General features: G+C 38.9%; 1 protein-coding gene across 1 annotated transcript in view; it reads right to left on the reverse strand.

Moving 5' to 3' along the window:
- Positions 1-19,322, reverse strand: part of LOC122563694 (microtubule-actin cross-linking factor 1) — a 536,485-nt gene that overhangs the window by 267,648 nt on the left and 249,515 nt on the right. The window contains 8 exon segments of the mRNA XM_087976866.1: positions 58-186; positions 2,544-2,823; positions 6,851-7,005; positions 10,659-10,752; positions 12,072-12,199; positions 14,224-14,319; positions 15,275-15,394; positions 19,201-19,307. Of these exon segments, the coding sequence (XP_087832992.1) occupies positions 58-186; positions 2,544-2,823; positions 6,851-7,005; positions 10,659-10,752; positions 12,072-12,199; positions 14,224-14,319; positions 15,275-15,394; positions 19,201-19,307 (1,109 nt within the window).

Consider the following 19,322-nt stretch of genomic DNA (forward strand, 5'->3'; position numbering starts at 1 on the left):
GTTGTGAATTACACATGCCTGAATTACTGAAACATAAAACATGAAAAAAAAACTTACTTCATAAATTTTAGCTTCTTCAAGACTAGATTCCAGTTCTTCTACTGCAGTGTGGATTGTCTTGTGGTTATCGAGCTGTGTCTCCACACTAGGTAAGTCAGTGCCCCACTCAGCTCTATCAAGTCTCACCTGAGAGATCAAACCTTACATCAATTCCAAACTATTACATGTTGAAATTGCTTTACAACTGCTATTATATTGTGCATGATGTGTGCTAGTGCTGTTGCCTCCCTATATTAGAATTTCAGGCAGCCAACAGCACAATGAAGCAAATGTATTTAATTCACCAATTTACTCAAAAATGAGACTTTATGTCTGCTAGCCTTGCTAAATCTAGCAAAGTTGTTTTCAAGTACAAACATAGCTGGCAGCAGAAATGTTTTTTACCAATATAAAAGCAACTGTGAGCTCTCCAACCCAAGTAGTGAAATGGAAAAAAAAATTGTAATTTCATGTACAACATCTACATCATCAGAAAACCTGATGATTCACACCTGCATGCTCTGACAGAAAATCAAATCAGTCTGCAATTGAGTTGCACTCAGCTCTAAAGACCTTAGTGTGGTAATGGGTACAATCAGTCTAGAACTTTGTTAAATGTATTTTCTTAGGACACATATTCAACTCAAATCTTTAAGCTTAGATTGCATACTCTTCAGAATTAGAGGAGACTGCAAAAACATTCAAAAAGAAAATTAAGCTTACTGATAAATGCAATCTTTCGAGTTACATTAAATTAGCTATGTCAGTCTTGTTACAATCCATCCCTGGGCAAAGTTCCTCACAAAATGACCCAATTGTTAAGCTCCTGGTTGAGGGATGAACTTGCTCCCCTTAATTCACCTTCACCCTCAGTTGGTCACAACAAAGTTAATTTAAAGGAGTATCCCTTCCCTTGCATACACCTTTCTCTCAGACTGAATGGATTAATATTTTAAAAAGGAGCCAAGTTAATCAGGCTGTCTTTAGCCAGCAAGGCCACAAGTCACATGACACCAGATTATAGTCTAACAGGTTTATTTGAAATCACATGCATTCTGAGCACTGCTCCCTTTGTCGCTTTTGGAGCGATACACTTGAAGCAGTATCGCTCAAAAAGCTTGTGATTTCAAGTAAACTACTTGGACAATAACCTGGTGTCATGTGACTTTTGATCTTGTCCACCCCAGTCCAACATCGGCACTTCCACACCTTGAGTTAACAAGGGAGAAGTTTATTCATTACCAAATACGAGAAAAAAATAATGATGATTCAACACACACACGCACAGATTAGGAATAAGAAGCCAGCATAAAAGTTGAAAAACACATATGGATAAATCTCAGTCGTTTTAAGAAGAATAGATAGTGTTAACTCTGTGGCCATTACAGTAACGTAAATGGTAATGCTGACGTTGATGGATGAACTGTCAATTTCAAGATTCTGAGCTTTTCAGAATGATTGAAATTCTTTTGCCCTAGTTCCTTTCCACAGTAGGAGAAAGTAAGGACTGAAGGTGTTGACAAGTATGAGTCAAAAGTGTGGTGCTGGAAAAGCACAGCAGGTCAGGTAGCATCTGAGCAGCAAGAGAGTCAATGTTTCAGGAATAAGCCCTTCATCAGCCCTTCAATGGTAGCTGGCTGGTAGCACTCAAAGTGAGGAGAGATCTACACTAGGACATTACGCCACTAAAGAGAGACAGGCTACATTTGAGGCTTTTAAGATTTTTGTATAACTCTCAAAGGGGAAAATAAAAATTCCTGCAGGAGATGACTTCTTGTTCAGACAGACCCTCATCATCTCTTCCTTTTAGTCTTCCTGCTTGAAATTTTCTTGACTGCATAAGTGCGATTTTCCAGAATTCAAATCCAAACAGCCACTGAATTTACATCCATACTCACCTTTTGGCTGTCTATTTTCTTTAGAAAAGGCACACATTGCAACTAAAGGTCACGGCCAGGAGGTGATTCAGTATTATAATTCTTGGCCATGACACTGTAAAGCTGACAGGATGTCTATTTCAACTTTGAAAACTTGAGCAAGTTACAAATTGCTAATAGCAGCCACAGGGATTTCCTTGAGCCTGACCAATGCTTATTACTAACTTTAGAATCAAATCTTGAAAAATATTTGATCATTTTTCTACTTCAATTTTAAGACTAGTTGAAGGGAACAAGATAATATGATGCAACAGCCATGGTCAAAAATGTATATACTTGCAACTTTAGCAATGCAGGTAGATTTTTATATCGAAGCATAAATCTGAAGTTTTGGCAAAAGAAACTGCATGCTAATAGCAATTGCTTTTCAAGGCATTGCTCAATAATTGTGGCGTATGGACATAGTACAACAAAAGACAAAAAATGCTTTGTTTTTAAGCATGGGGGGATGCAAAAGAGTCAAAATCATAACTTCACAAAAGCTTGCAAACAATTCAAAACAATGAAACCTTAGCTGTATAAGTACAATCCAATTCTGACTTGCATAACCAAAGTAGTAAACAGTACCTGCACTTCCTCCACCCAAGCCAAAAGCTCATATACAAATCTCAGGTTTCCTTCATCTTGTGTTGAAGAGACTGCAATCAATTCTGATCTTGTCACAGGTTTTTTAAATCCCACAAGGGAAGTGATGTGCAAAGTGCCTGAGCCGGCATCAGTTGTTAAGTCAGTGACAGTCAAGTTCAAAGGTTGTAAATGCTCTGTGGAGGAGATAAAATGTCCTTTTCTGTACAAGTTTCTGCATTCAAGTCTCACTGCCATAAGCTCATCCTGCAGTTTAATAATTCTGTGAACAAAGATAAGATGCCAACACATTAAGGCTTTGTCAACATGATACCACTTTCACTGGCATTTCAAATTCATCAGATAGCTATTTCCATGCTTTTCATATTAAAACATAATCTGAAACCACATTAATGCTGAATATTTAACTAAAAGTTATCTTCAATGATATTTAACATTACTAAAATATCACTTCTTGTACTTGTCAGGAATGCAATGTAGTGAAATTTACTAAAAGAAAATGCTGTACACCTGACTCTAAGCAACATCTTATCATGAGGGTAGAGTGCTGACCAGTGTAGTAACGGTTAAAACTAACTATCTCAGGCTGTTATCCTCAAGCCAAAAACGACACACAGCCCATCACACAAATCAGTACTGTGACATACAAATGCCATATGATTCATGGCAATATCCTGAACAATCAGTGCTGGCCTACCTGGTTTGCACTTAGAACATAGAACATTACAGCACAGCACAGGCCCTTCGGCCCTTGACGTTGTGCCGACCTGTCATACCAATCCGAAGCCCATCTAACCTACACTATTCCATGTACTTCCATATACTTGTCCGATGACGAGTTAAATGTACTTAAAGTTGGCGAATCTACTATCGTTGCAGGCAAAGCATTCCATACCCTTACTACTCGGAGTAAAGAAACTACCTCTGACATCTGTCCTATATCTATCACCCCTCAATTTAAAGCTAGGCCCACTCATACTTGCCGTCACCATACTTGGAAAAAGGCTCTCCCTGTCCACCCTATCTAACCCTCTGATTATCTTATATGTCTCTATTAAGTCGCCTCTCAACCTTCTCTCCAACAAAAACAGCCTCATTTTCCTCAGCCTTTCCTCATAAGACCTTCCCTCCATACCAGGCAACATCCTAGTAAATCTCTTCTGCACCCTTTCCAAAGCTTCCACATCCTTCTTATAATGCGGTGACCAGAACGGTACACAATACTCCAAGTGTGGCCGCACCAGAGTTTTGTACAGCTGTAGCATAACCTCATTGTTCCAAAACTCGATCCTTCTATTAATAAAAGCTAAAACACCATGCCTTCTGAACAACCCTGTCAAACTGGGTGGCAACTTTCAAGGATCTGTGTACCTGGACACCGAGATCTCTCTGCTGATCTACACTACCAAAAATCTTACCATTAGCCCAGTACTTTGCATTCCGGTTACTCCGACCAAAGTGAATCACTTCACACTTGTCCACATTAAACTCCATTTGCCACCTCTGCAGCTTATCTATGTCTCTCTGTAACCTACAACATCCTTCGTCACTATCCACCACTCCACCGACCTTAGTGTCGTCTGCAAATTTACAAACCCATCCTTCTATGCCCTCATCCAGGTCATTTATAAAAATGACGAATAGCAGTGGACCCAACACCGACCCTTGCGTACACCACTAATAACTGGACTCCAGGATGAACATTTCCCATCAACCACCACCCTCTGTCTTCTTTCAGCAAGCCAATTACGGATCCAAACTGCTACATCTCCCACAGTCCCATTCCTCTGCATTTTGTATAATAGCCTACTGTGGGGAACCTTATCGAACGCCTTGCTGAAATCCATATACACCACATCAACTGGTTTACTCTCATCTACTTGTTTGGTCATCTTCTCAAAGAACTCAAGGTTTGTGAGGCACGACCTACCCTTCACAAAACCATGCTGACTATCCCTAATCAAAATATTATTTTCTAGATAATTATAAATCCTACTTCTTACAATAGTTTCCAACACTTTACCAACAACTGAAGTAAGGCTCACTGGTCTATAATTACCAGGGTTGTCTCTACTCCCCTTCTTGAAGAGGGGAACCACATTTGCTATCCTCCAGTCTTCTGGCACTATTCCTGTAGACAATGATGATTTAAAGATCAAGGCCAAAGGCTCGGCAATTTCCTCCCTGGTTCCCCAGAGGATCCTAGGATAAATACCATCTGGCCCAGGGGACTTATCTATTTTCACACTCTGCCGGATTTCTAATACCTCTTCCTTGTGAACCTCAATCACACCTAGTCTAGTAGCCTGTATCTCAGTATTCTCCTCAACAACATTGTCGTTTTCTAGAGTGAATACTGTCGAAAAATATTCATTTAGTGCTCCCCTATCTCCTGACTCCACACACAACTTCCCACTACTATCCTTGATTGACCCTAATCTTACTCTCGTCATTCTTTTATTCCTTAAATACCAATAGAAAGCCTTAGGGTTTACCCTGATCCTATCCGCCAACAACTTCTCATGTCTCCTCCTGGCTCTTCTGAGCTCTCTCTTTAGGTCTTTCCTGGCTACCTTGCAATCCTCAAGTGCCCTGAGCCTTCACATCTCATTCTAAAATAAGCCTTCTTTCTCTTGGAGAGATTCCACTTCCTTCATAAACCACGGCTCCTGCGCTCTACAGTTTCCTCCTTGCCCGACAGGTACATACTTATCTAGGACACTCGGGAGCTTTTCCTTGAATAAACTCCACATTTCTAATGTGCCCATCTCCTGCAGTTTCCTTCCCCATCCTATGTTTCCTAAATCTTGCCTAATCGCATCGTAATTGCCTTTCCCCAGCTGTACCTCTTGCCCAGTGGTATACACCTATCACTGAAGTAAATATAACAGAATTGTGATCGCTATCACCAAAGTGCTCACCTAGTTCCAAGTCTAACACCTGGCTGGGCTCATTACCCAGTACCAAATCTAATGTGGCTTCGCCCCTTGTTGGCCTGTCTACATACTGTTTCAGGAAGCCCTCATGCACACACTGGACAAAAACTGACCCATCTATAGTACTATAGTGTTCCCAGTCAATCTCTGGAAAGTTGACTAAAGTTTACTTTAGTGACATAAAGGGATAGGTGTATACTACTGGGCAAGAGTTACAGCTGGGAGAAAGGCAATTACGATGCGATTAGGCAAGATTTAGGAAGCATAGGATGGGGAAGGAAACTGCAGGGGATGGGCACATTTAAAATCAACAAAATAGCTAGTTGGACTTTTGTGGTGCAGTGTCGAGTCCCTACCTCTACTGCAGGAGGCCTGGTTTCAAGTCTCACCTGTTCCAGAGGTGTGTAATAACATCTCTGAACAAGTTGTTGAGAAAATATCTGGCACTCCAAAGGCCTATGTTAAAGATTTTATGACAACCTTAACCTTGTTCTAATTGAGTGGAGACACAAATGCAAGAACTGACAATTTTACCATAAAATCAGCAACATATTTCCAAATTTAAAGGCGGCACGGATGCATTGATGTGGTGACTTGATATATTAAGGTTAATTTGCAGTGTGAATAAATGTGTTACTGAAGTGGAGAACAATATGTTCACTGAATATGTGATAGCACATTACTAACCTAGTTGTAGGCAACACTGGAACTGAGTTTTTGAAACAAGGAAATTTTCTTTCCATTACAATTCACCCACCATTCTGTATTTCAATAAGCATTAAAATGCCCTTTTAACAAATTATAGCTCTAAATGCTCCTCTTCAGAGTTGGCTACAGATCTGGCATCCAGAACTTCACCGGTAAAATAATATTTTATCCTTGCCACTTCAATTCCACTAAACAGAATATAGATGACAACATCGACTTTATAAGTGCTTCACTTACTTGTCCTTTGGTAGAGGTATTATTTCAGTCAAGATCTTATCAGACTAAACTAAATTTCATACTGGAACTTGGAAACATCTTCAAGTCACAGTATTTATCAGTTTAATAGTACCTTAATATTGATATGTCAACTTCCTTTTATGTATTAAAACAAAATGATACTAAACAATATTTGACAACCTAAATATCACAGAAAGTAAACATCAATTACACAATTACTTTTTGAACATTCAGTGCATTGTAACAGCACTGCTTAAAGAAATAACAAATGTGAAAGCCACAATTTATTACTGCATTTACCGCAATAACATTTACAACAATTTGAATTTATGTTCTCTTAATTGGTGCATTGCTTTATATGGAATGAGTACATTGATCCAAATAAACATATTATAAAAATAAGCATACCTCATAGCAATCTGTTCCACTTGATAATACTTCTCATCTCGAAGAATCTGCACATCAATTTGAAGCTGACGTATTATTTGCTCACACTCCTCTAAGTACATAAGCACCTCGGTTTCATATTGAACCTGCTGGCCTGACTCGATGTGAGCAGCATCCTGGGAAAAAACAAGACGAAATAAATCAAATTTATTTTAAATCCATCCATCTGTGACATGACCCTAAAACATTAATTTGGGAAGTTTATTATTTAGTCAATCATAACTCTGGGAAAAATAATTGTTAATCCAGCTCACAAGAACGATCATATAGTCAGATGTTGAATGTCATGAATTGCAGCAAACATGAATCTTCATTTACTGTCCATGATGTGGTCCCTGCTACACTGGAGAGATCAGTTTACAGAACACTGCCATTAAGTCAAAAAGTTTCCATTTTAATTCATTACTTCCATTCTGGCAATTCTGTCCTTGGCCTGCTACAGTATTCAAATGAAACGCAACATTTCGTAAACAGCGCATTTTCATTTAAGCACTTTACAGCCTTCTGAACACAACATGAAGATCATAAACTCTGTCTCCAGTTAATAGGTGCAGGAGTAGGTCATTCAGCCCTTGGAGCCAGCACCCCATTCATTAGGATCATGGCTGATCAGTATCCTGTTCCTGCCTTATCGCCATAACCCTTGATTTCACTATCTCTAAGAGCTCTATCCATCTCTTTCTTGAAAGTATCCAGAGACTTGACCTGCACTGCCTTCTGGAGGCAGAGCATTCCATATATCCACCACTCTTCGGGTGAAGAAGTTTCTCCTCAACTCTATTCTAAATGGTCTACCCATTATTTTTAAACTGTGTCCTCTGGTTCTGGACTCCCCCATCAGCAGAAACGTGCTTCTTGCCTCCAGAGTGTCCAATCCTTTAATACCCTTATATGTCTCAATCAGATCCCCGCTCATCCTTCTAAATTCAAGGGTATACAAGCCCAGTCACTCCACTCTTTCAACATATGATAGACCCGCCATTCCAGGAATTGACCTAGTGAACCTACGCTGCACTCCCTCAATAGCCAGAATGTCCTTTCTCAAATTTGGCGACCAAAACTGCACACAATACTCCAGGTGCAGTCTTACCAGGGCCCTGTACAGCTGCCGAAGGACCTCTTTGCTCCTATACTCAATTCCTCGTTATGAAGGCCAGCATGCCATTAGCTATCTTCACTGCCTGCTGTACCTGCATGCATGCTTTCGTTGACTGAAGTAAAAGAACACCTAGATCTCGTTGTACTTCTTTACCTAACTTGACTCCATTTTGATAATAATCTGCCTTCCTGTTCTTGTCAATGTGGATAGCCACACATTTATCCACATTAACTGCATCTGCCATGCAGGTGTCCACTCACCCAGCCTGTCCAAGGCACCCTGTATTTTCATAACATCCTCCTCACATTTCACCTGCCACCCAGCTTTGTGTCATCAGTAAATTTGCTAATATTATTTTTAATACCTTCATCTATATCATTAATGTAGATTTTAAAAGCTGTGGTCTCAGCACCGAACCTTGTTGTACCCCACTGGTCACCACGTGCCATTCTGAAATGGACCCATTTATCACTACTCTTTGCTTCCGGCCAGCCAATTTTCAATCCAAGTCAGTATTTTGCCCTTAATACCATGGGCCCTAATTTTGCTCACTAATCTATGTGGGACTTTCAGAAAGCCTTTGATAAAGTCCAGGTACACTACATCCACTGGCTCTCCCTTGTCTATCTTCATAGCTACATCCTCAAAAAGATGCAATTCCAAGAGATTAGTCAAGCACGATTGCCCCTTCATAAATCCATGCTGACTCTGACCTATCCTGTTACTGCTATCCAAACAAGTCGTAATTTCATCTTTTATAATTGACTCCAGCATCTTTCCCACTACTGACGTCGGCTAACTGGTCTATAATTCCGTTTTCTCTCTCCCTCCTTTCTTGAAAAATGGGACAACATTAGCCACCCTCCAATCTGTTCCAATTGATCCTGAATCTATGAAACATTGGAAAATGATTACCAATGCATCCACAATTTCTAGAGCCACCTCCTTAAGTACCCTGGGATGCAGATCAGCAGGTCCCAGGGTCTTATCAGCCTTCAGACCTAACAGTCTATCGAACACCATTTCCTGCCTAATATAAATTCCCTTCAGTACACCTGGGAGATTGCTTGGGTCTTCCCCAGTGAAGACAGATCCAAAGTACCTATTCAACTCTTCTGCCATTTCCTTGTTCCCCATAATGAATTCACCCATTTCTGTCTTCAAGGGCCCAATTTTAGTCTTAACCATTTTTTTCTTTTAAAAAGCTTTTACTATCCTCCTTTATATTATTGGCCAGTTTGCCTTCGTACCACATTTTTTCTTTACATATTGCCTTTTTAGTTATCCTCTGTTGCTCTTTAAAAGTTTCCCAGTCCTCCGGCTCCCTGCTCATCTTTGCTATGCTATACTTCTCTTATCTTTATACAGTCCTTAACTTCCCTTGTCAGCCACAGCCGTCCCTGGTTCCCCTTTGGAATTAACTGATCCTGCACCTTCTGCATTATATCCAGAAATACCTGCCATTGTTGTTCCACTACCATCCCTGCTAAGGTTTTGAACCATTGATCTTTGGCCAGCTCCGCCCTCGTAGCTCCATAGTTCCCTTTGTTCAATTGCAATACTGACACTTCTGATTCTCCCTTCCCCCTCTCAAATTGCAGATGAAAACTTATATTATGATCACCACCTCCTAATGGCTCCTTTACTTTGAGGTCCCTGATCAAATCCGGTTTGTTGCACAAGAGATCCAGAATTACCTTCTCCCTGGTAGGCTCCAGCACCAGCTGTTCTAAGAATCTATCTTGGAGGCACTCCACAAGCTCCTTTTCTTGGGATCCAGTACCATCCTGATTCTCCCAGTAATCTGCATGTTAAAGTCCCCCATAACAACTGTGGTAATATCGCTGTGACAGGCCAATTTCAATCCTTATTCAACTTACACCCTACATCCAGACTACTGTTTGGGGGCCTGTAGATAACTCACACCAGGGTCTTTCTACCCTTAGAATTTCTCAGCTCTATCTACACTGATTCTACGTCTCCTGATTCTATGTGCCCCCCTCGCAAGGGACTGAATTTCATTCCTCACCAACAGGGCCACCCCACCCTTTCTGCCCGTCAGTCTGTCCTTTCCATAGCACGTATAGCCTTGAATATTCAATTCCCAGGCCCTGTCCACTTGAAGCCACATCTCGGTTATCCCCACATCATACCTGCCAATTTCCAACTGAGCCTCAAGCTCATCCACCTTACCTCTTATGCGCCATGCATTCATATATTCATCCCCTCACCCTTCCTATCAATCCCTATTTCACTTGACCATACTATACAATCCCTTGAGTTTTCTGCTCTGTTGATTCTGTTGTCTTTCTAACTTCTCTTATTCTCACTTTCCCTTTAATTTCATTCTTGAATTTCTCTCTCTCTCTCGCGTGCGCTCTCTCTCTCTGTCTTGCCACAAAGGTTTTGCCATTTAATATCTTTTTCCTCTATACTATCTTCCTTTTTTGATATTCTTCCCATTTTTCTCCTTTTCAGTTGCTCAAAACCTATTACATTTTTAACTTTTCAGTTCTGACGAGTTCACAGATCAGAAACATTTACTTTTTCCTCTCTGCACAAATCTGACTATTTTTAGCACTTTTGATTTTATGATGTATATAAAATGAATCTATCCCCCACAGAAGAGAGATATTACAAATTATCTCTGTCTTGGTCACCACTACTCACAGCTTGCAGAGTATTTTTGGCCAATGTTATTTTTTCCTCACAGTTCAAAGCTCCATTTTGGATTTTATTGGCAATCTGCAGCAGTAGTTCCAGCCTGCAAAAGAAAACAGAAAAGACAGAAATTAATTTCACATTAAACAAGTTGACTTTCTACGCTACCATCAAGCACATTTATTGTTTGTAAAATCTGGCTGTTACTGCAGTTGTCTATTTCATGCATTTCAATGAATATGACTTTTCAAAATATGCTTAAGTGTCCACCATATCCAAATTTGTATATGAATCCATTTCATAGTAAATAGTTCTACATTTACTCACCTCCCTGAATGAAGGGGATTAGAATAATTATACCATTCTAACCTTTTCCTCAACCTGTCCTACAGCAACACATTTTGAAAGGTGGCTTCATCAACAACCTGTGATTTACTAAGATTAGCATAAGCATGAAATAGGACTTCTGAATATGCTGTGTTATTTATCAATTGCAATCTTGATCTTTGACACACTACTATCCAAACATTGCCTATTGCCAGTCTTCCTGCTGAACCTTTGGTATAGTATCTTATTAATAAGAACATGCAAGTCAGTGCAGGTTAAGGTGCTTTAATTAATCACACCTAAGTTTACTAACTGTTTTGCTGGAGTTCCAAACCTTTGAATTCATCGCTAATATTGTGGTACCATGCTACCAAAAAGTCCTGCCTACTCAGTCTGTGACTTGGCCAACAGTGCTTTTGGGTGAAGGGAGAAACAGAAAACATGGAGCTCTATGTAAACAGTAAAGTTAACATACTGATCATTAGCTTTTCATTTATTATTTTCCAAGAAGTATTAAATATTCCAAATAAACATTAAAAGAAGCTTATTAATGTATTGAAGAATGTATAAAATTCAAAATACTTTATTTCCAGTGTCTAATGCTGCACTGACACTGGCATAATCATACAATTACAAGTCCTTTCAAAAGCGCGATGGCATAACGTGAAACTATCTGAAAGGAGCATCATACTTTTCTAAATCAATTTGAAAACAATTCAGTATTAATAAGATCCAGGTTTGCTGCTGTATCAGACCCAACCTACCTACCCATAATATTACTGTACTGATTGTTTTAACAAAGAAAGATGTCCTATTTTGCTTTGTTATGTACAAGAATTACCAATTGCAGAGACAGAATTGCTTACTGAGAACCAGCTCTGTAATCAATCTTATTTCCCTAACATATATCGATAACCAAGAGTTGCTAACATAAAGGATTTTTTAAAATCATAGGGATGGTGGAATTGCACAAATAGAGCATATAAATAGCCCTGATGGTTATTCTGTTGGATGTGGTGTGAAAATTTCATTTTTACCACAGATTATATTTGCCTGCAAAACTGAAAACATAATAATAATCATTAATTAACAAACCTGTCTACTGCAGGTCTGAGGGCCTTCTCTCTCTCTAACATTTCAATGATCAGTTTGCCCCATTCTTCCTCTACATCATTGGGGTGGTATCCTTGGGGAAGCAAAATTCGACCAAACTCTATCCAAACCTAAAAAGGGAAAAGAAACAGATATTGCAATTTAAGTTATTACAATATGCACAAGTTCCATCACTGAAACATACATTATCTGTTTAGGAAAAATGCTGTCTTTTTAACAATCCAGCCCTATAAATTGGATTGCGTAACCAAAGGGTCCAAAACAACAAACAATGTGCAAGCATATTCTGCACTACAGATGCATCATCCACTGGAGTGCTCATGCTTTTGCCTTGTTTCGATGATAAAGTGGATGAGTGTTTGTGCAAATCTTGGGGGAGAGGGGTGTCTAAAGGTTGTTTCCAGGGTGTGTTGTGAAGTCGGACTGTGCACAATTACAACCTCTAGCATGCATTCATGCTGAGGAGTCCAATCAACAATCCCGAAACGGGACCGTTCAAGAATGTCATTTCAAAGAAAATCAATTCATGATATGGAGTTAGGAGAGGTATTCCTCTCTTACCCATATTAAGAACATGTGCAATAACTGATCACCATTTAAACCCCCACACATATTCCCCTCCCACAATTGGGCTCCTTTGACTATTGACTCTCAAAGCCAACCCAACTGGCTGTCCTCAATGCATAGCACCTACAGCTCACTAGTACTATCCAAAAGAGGTGCTGCTACATCGCTACAATTAAAATCACAAGTTACCAGATCACAATTAGGAACGGTAGTAGGCCATTCTGACCTTTGGACTTGCTCCACTATTCAATAAGATCAGTGGCCTAACTCCACATGCCTGCTTTGGGCTTATATCCCTTGATACCTTGTTTAATAAAAATTTGTCCATCTCAGAGTCAAAATTAACAACTGAATTAGCATCGATTGCAGTTTGAGAAAGAGAATTCCAAACCTCCACTACTCTATGTGCATAAATAAGTGCTTTCTAATATCTTTCCTGAATGGCCTGGCCTAATTCTATCCAGACTTTCTCTAACATCCTGAAGACGTTGGCTAGATCGCCCCTTAACTCTATAAATTCCAGAGAATAAAGGTCTAATTTGTTCAATCGCTCCTCATAACTTAACACCCGAAGTCAATGTATCATCCTTGTAAACATGCATTAACTTCCTCCAGGGTCAAAACATCCTTCCTAAGATGTGATGCCCAGATCTGCTCACAGTATTCTAAGTGGGGTCGACAAAGCGATTTGTATAGCTGCAGCATAACATCTCACTCTTATACTCCAGCTTTTTAAGGTACAAGGCCAGCATTTCATTAGCCTTCTTGCCTATTTTCTGTACATGTTCACGTCATTTTAAAGAGCTAGGTATCTAATCCCCAAATCTCACTGGCCATCCACTGTATTTAACATTACGCCTTCTAAAAAAAATACCGACCTATTCTTTTTTTGGTCCAAAATGGAAAATTTCACACTTGCTTATATTAAAACATATCTGCTACAGCTTAACTCATTCATCAAATCTGTTGTAATATTATGCTGCTGTGAACACTATCTGCAATGCTGCCCAAATTTGTGTCATTAGCAAATTTGGATATTGGACTTTTCATGCTATTATCCAAGTTTTTAATGATTATGGTGAATAATTCATCCCCCCCACAAAGATCCCTACAGAACACTAATCACATCTTGCCAATTTGAGTATGTACCATTACGCCAACTTTGTTTCTTGCCACTCAGCAACTACGTATCCATGTTAGTAATATGCCCTCAATTCCCTGGGCTTGTATCTTAGTTAACATTCTCTTGTATGGAACTTTATCAAAAGCCTTCTGGAAGTCCATATCACAAATGCATCAACTTACTTTTGTCCACCATCTTTGTCACCACTTCAAAAATGCGGTCTGTCAAAAAATGATCGACCTGAATCCATGCTAACTCTTCCTAATTAACTGAAAATTTTCCAGGTGATCAGTTACCCTATTCTTGAATATAGACTCCAATAACATTCTCCCCCACCATCCCACCCACCACAGATGTCAGGCTGACTCTTCCGTAATTCCCTGCTTTCCCTGGGTCAGCCTTTTGATTTATGCTCAATCCAATTTCTAGTCCCCAACATCTTACCTCAAATAATTTATATAAATGTTGTATTTGTGCCTTTTCTGCTTCTTTTGCTGGTATTTCAGTTTCTTTAAAATGTACATATTCATTATAAAGTGCCTGGGGAAAAGAAAGAGAAATGAATCTTTAGCTCAAGTTTACATGACAGAATCCAAAGACTTTGCTGCACCATTTCACAGATTTGCAGAAAAATATGCTATTATATATAAAAATCCCATGAATATACCTTTACAGTTTTTCCACAACTACTCCCACAATCCCCTCAACCAAAAAAGATATAACTAACTACTCTATGGGCTATATGACTAAGATTAATTCATTTCAAGAGGATTTTCATGGAGTCCCACTTTTTGTTTTCACTTTTGTTCCCCTTTCCAAAGTTGGGCAGTCAAGATTCCAGTATTGCAAACATTTTCTACCTAGAACTAGTAAAATTCATTAAATAAGCAATGAATTCAACTGTAGTCCCTTAATCAGACAAGAGCTTAATACATGTCAAAATAAATTAAAATAGTTTAAAGATAAATTAATTATTTTAAACCAAAGTCAAATTCGAAAATCATTTCACTTTCAATAAATCTGAAATCCATCAACTGGGGAAAGAAACAAAGAACTGCAGATACTGGAAATCTGGAATAAAAATAGAAATGCCTGGAGAAGCTCAGCAGGTCTGGCAGCATTTGTGACAAAAAGCAAAGTCAATGTTTTGAGTCCAGTGACCCTTCTTCGAAAGGAGACTGCCCTAGACGCTATAGTATTGCACCTGAAACACCGATTCTGCCTCCTCTCCAAAAGGTGCTGCCAGACTTGCTGAGTTTCTCCAGCAATTTCAGCTTTGTTTCATCAACTGAGATATGGTAGTTATTCTATTTACTGATAGCACAAGTACTGGGCTGCAGATAGTGTGCTATTTTTCAATTTATATTTGCAGCAAGCTTGTGTCCACATTATGAATCAAAAGAAAACATACTGTTGCCATCTGGATTCATTTAAATACTAAATGGTTGCCCAGTTCAATATATAAATGACACAGCAGGAAGATATTAATATTCACCTTAAGTTCTACAGGATTGTGTGGAAAAGCTTTATCAGACATCAGTGTGATATGCTGCCTGATCCACTGGAAGAGGTAGTTTACTTTATTCTGGTATTCCTGCCACTTAGAATCAACCTCCTGGAGAGAAAAACAGTAACAATAATCAGAAGAGACTAAATGATGATTCACATCAATTAGAATACTTAACTAATCAATTCAACAACAATGCAAACTTTTTTTTGACATATGTTAATAATAAGATCTTGGGTAAGGTAGGTAAAATGTAGAGTTTACAAATGACTTAAAACTTGGAAGTGTAGATAAGATAGAGGACAGACTTTTGAAGTACACAGTTAAAATGTGAAGATATATGGTAGGTAAAATTTGATGTAGGCTAGTATCAAGTGATGCATTTTGGAAAAGTTTGTGATAAAGGAGTAAAATTGTACTATTTAGTTTATAAAAAGAGGGCAGAAACCTGGCGGTTCATGTGCATAAATCTTTAAAGATAGAACAATGAGTTGACAACAACTTCGAAAAAAACCATAATCCTGAGCTGAATATACTTCTTCTGTGATGCACAATTCTGCGATAGAAAATGAATTTTAGTTAGTATGTGTGCCACCTACACCACCTTCTGATAAATGGACAAGTGACAATCAATCATTTAATGAACTCAAACCAAAGTATCCAGTTCGTACTTCAGTCTGGAGCGGTTTATTGCTATTAATGGCAACACTATTAATTTTATGCAGCTGTTTATATGGCTTGACAAACAAACAGAAAGCAGCAGGATCTATGGCCATAAATTTTTCAATCTTCCTTAACTAAGGAAGGACAGAGTAGCTGATGTAAAATCCTTCTTCTGAAAGGAAGGAGGATAAACCATATAGCCATAGTTAAATATTTATCATCAATAAATGGTAATCGAATGACTGAAGAGTTAGAAATACAGAAAACAAAATCAAGGGCAGGAAGTTCAAACTTTTGAATGGCAAATTTGACAATTTAGGTTTTATTGAAGATGAATCAAATAAAGAAGTAGCAGGCGAGGTGCATATAACATTTTCAGAAAAGCATTTGATAAAGCGTGCCAAGAGTTTCCTTGGAGAAGTTCAGACATATTAGGTGATACGGAGCAGAGTATTATGGATACAAAGTTTCAAACAACCAGTCATTAAACAATGATCAGGCAAACAATCTATGCTCAGCCTGGAACAGGGTCAGCTGTACTCCACCCCAAAAAGGAAGGGCTGGGCCCTCTTTCAATCTTGTTATACATAGAAGGGCTGAACTTGGACAGAAGAAATGCATTTTGAACTTCGTTCACACGAAAATAAAATATTTGGAGTAAGCGGTACTGTTAATCAACTTTAGGAAAGGATACACAGGTGAGAAGTACTGGTAGACAAATGGCAAATGCAACTTAAATGCTAAGAGTTAGGCAATACAAAAAAATGCAGAATCAACATTATGACATGAAATGTTGAGAATGAACAATGAATGACTAAGAGTTGAAATAGGTATTTCCCTGAAAGTGCAGGTATGTAAAGAGAATAAACAAAGGAATGTTGGATTTCACACATGCAGCATAGTGTATAGAATAAAGTAGAAATCATGGACTTATACACAAATATTTATTAAGTCACAGAATACTGTGCAATTTTTGGGTGATTGATCATAAAAAAGGGCAAAAGCCCAACAATGTACAGAGTTAGCAAGTTGTACTAGTGATGGGATGCAGTAGTTGTAGCAGACACTTAAGTTGAAAAAGGGCACTCATACAGACTTCTAAAATTAAACAGTTTTAATAGTGAACACAGAAGGATTAATTTGTGTTATTTGGGAGTTAGCAATGTGGGATTATCAATTTAACACAGTATGTGGAGAAATATCAGGTGAAATTTCTTTACATAGAAATTTGATTGAAGAATGAAATGCTTTACCAAATGATCTGACTGAAGTGGAGACTAATGCATCCTTTGAGGGAAGTCTTAATAAATGTTTGAAGCATTGGAAGACACCAGACTCTAGGAAAGTAGCAGGGAAGTAGAATAGACTTTGGATTTGTCTAGAAAAGGTATACGTTGGATAGCTTCATTCTGTGCCGTAAACTTCAACAGTTATATGATAGTATTGCACTCGACAAGGTTTTGCATGGTGGACACGTTAACAAGGTTAGATCACACGGAACACAAGGAGAACGAGCTATTGGATACAAAATTGACTCAAAGGTAGGAGACAGAGGGTAGTAGTGCAGAGTTGTTTTTTGGAGAACTGGAGGCCCGTGACATAAGAATCAGTCTGGGTCCACTTCTTTTTGTCATTTCTATAAATGATTGGACGCGAACATCGGAGGTATGGTTAGTAAGTTTGCAGATGACACCAAAAGTGGTGGTGTAGTGCATAGTGAAGGTTACTTCAGAGCATACTGGGATGTTGGCCAAATGGGCTGAAGAGTGGCAGATGGAGTTTAATATAGATAAATGTGAGGTACTACATTTCAGTAGTGCAAATCAGGGCAGGACTTCTATACTTAATGGTAAGGTCCTGATGCATGTTGCAAACAAAGAGACCTTAGAGTGCAAGTGGAGTCGCAGGTAGACAGGACAGTGAAAGCAGCTTTTGGTACACGCCTTTGTTGGTCAGTTTTTTGCGTATAGGAGTTGGGAGATCATGTGGCTGCTTACAGGATATTAGTTAGGCCACTTTAGGACTACTACATTCAGTTCAGGTCTCCCTGCCAAAGGAAATATATTGTGAAACTTGAAAGAGTTTAGAGCATTTACAAGGCTATTGCCAGGATTGGAGGATAACTAGGCTGGGGCTATTTTCCGTGGAGTGTCGGAGGCTGAGTGGCGACCTCTTGAAAGATTATAAAATCATGAAGGGTATGGATAGGGTGAATAGTCAAGGTCTTTTCCGCAGAGTAAGGGAATCAATGCTAGAGGACACAAGTTTAAGGTAAGAGGGCAAAGATTTAAAAAGGTACCTAAGGGACAACTTTTCCACACAGAGTGGTGTGTGCATAGAATGAACAGCCAGAGGAAGTGGGTACAACAACATTTAAAAGGGTGGGTATATGAATAGGAAGGGTTTAGAGGGATATGGGCCAAGTGCTGGCAAATGGGACTAGATTAATTTAGGATATCTGGTCAGTATGGATGAGTTAGACTGAAGGGTCAGTTTCTGTGCTGCACAGCTCTTCGCCTCCACGCAATAAATAATTCTGACCCTTCCTGCAGTTCTTTAACAGATCGACACATTGTTAAAATAGAATAATTGGCAAAGTAGTTATTGTTATATTTCTAAGAACATTCAGAAGTACAAGAATTAAGTCAAAAATCCTGGAGTCAAAATCCTAGCGTTCCCTCCCTAAGGGCAATGTGGGTGAACCAACAGCACATGGACTGCAGTGTCTTAACAAAGGCAGCTTACCACCACCTAGGGTAACTAGGGACAGGTAATAAATGCTGGCCAACCAGCGACACTGCAATCCATGGCTAAATTCCAAGTTTCCAGGTTTCACAAAGTCTCTTGGTATTCAACTTTGACAAGAGCGAAATTGGTTGGGCACTTGAGCACAATAGCATTGCAAGGATGCAGGGACAGAGTTGGAGAGTTAGACCGATAGGATTGATTTGCAAGGGGTTTGTATGGATGGGATGGTCTCCTTCTGAATAGGAAATAATTATGAATTTATCACAAGTAATTTATTAATGAAACTGAATTTTGATATGGAAGGTGTTAAAAAATCCATTTCCAGGTAACTTTGAATAAAACCCATAACTGTGCAAAAAAAAAAAGATTGCATTACATTGTTTTATCTATCAACTAAAGTATTAAGCCATTTTCACGTCAGCAGCTCTGGTTAAGTCTGCATTTGCAATGTAATACATTGTAATACAATGCTAAGCTACAAGTTGGAAAGTTTGAAGACTTACATTTGCATTGACACCTTCACCTCCTTCTGGGACCTTTGGGAATGATTCATATATGGAGGAGACATAAGTGAGGACTGACTTCTCATCCGGAGATGGAACATCAACATCTGAAAAAATAACTC

This window comes from Chiloscyllium plagiosum, unplaced genomic scaffold (assembly GCF_037043375.1).
Source record: "Chiloscyllium plagiosum isolate Xiang-an unplaced genomic scaffold, Cpla_swu_hap1 HiC_scaffold_30, whole genome shotgun sequence".
Lineage (NCBI taxonomy): Eukaryota > Metazoa > Chordata > Chondrichthyes > Orectolobiformes > Hemiscylliidae > Chiloscyllium > Chiloscyllium plagiosum.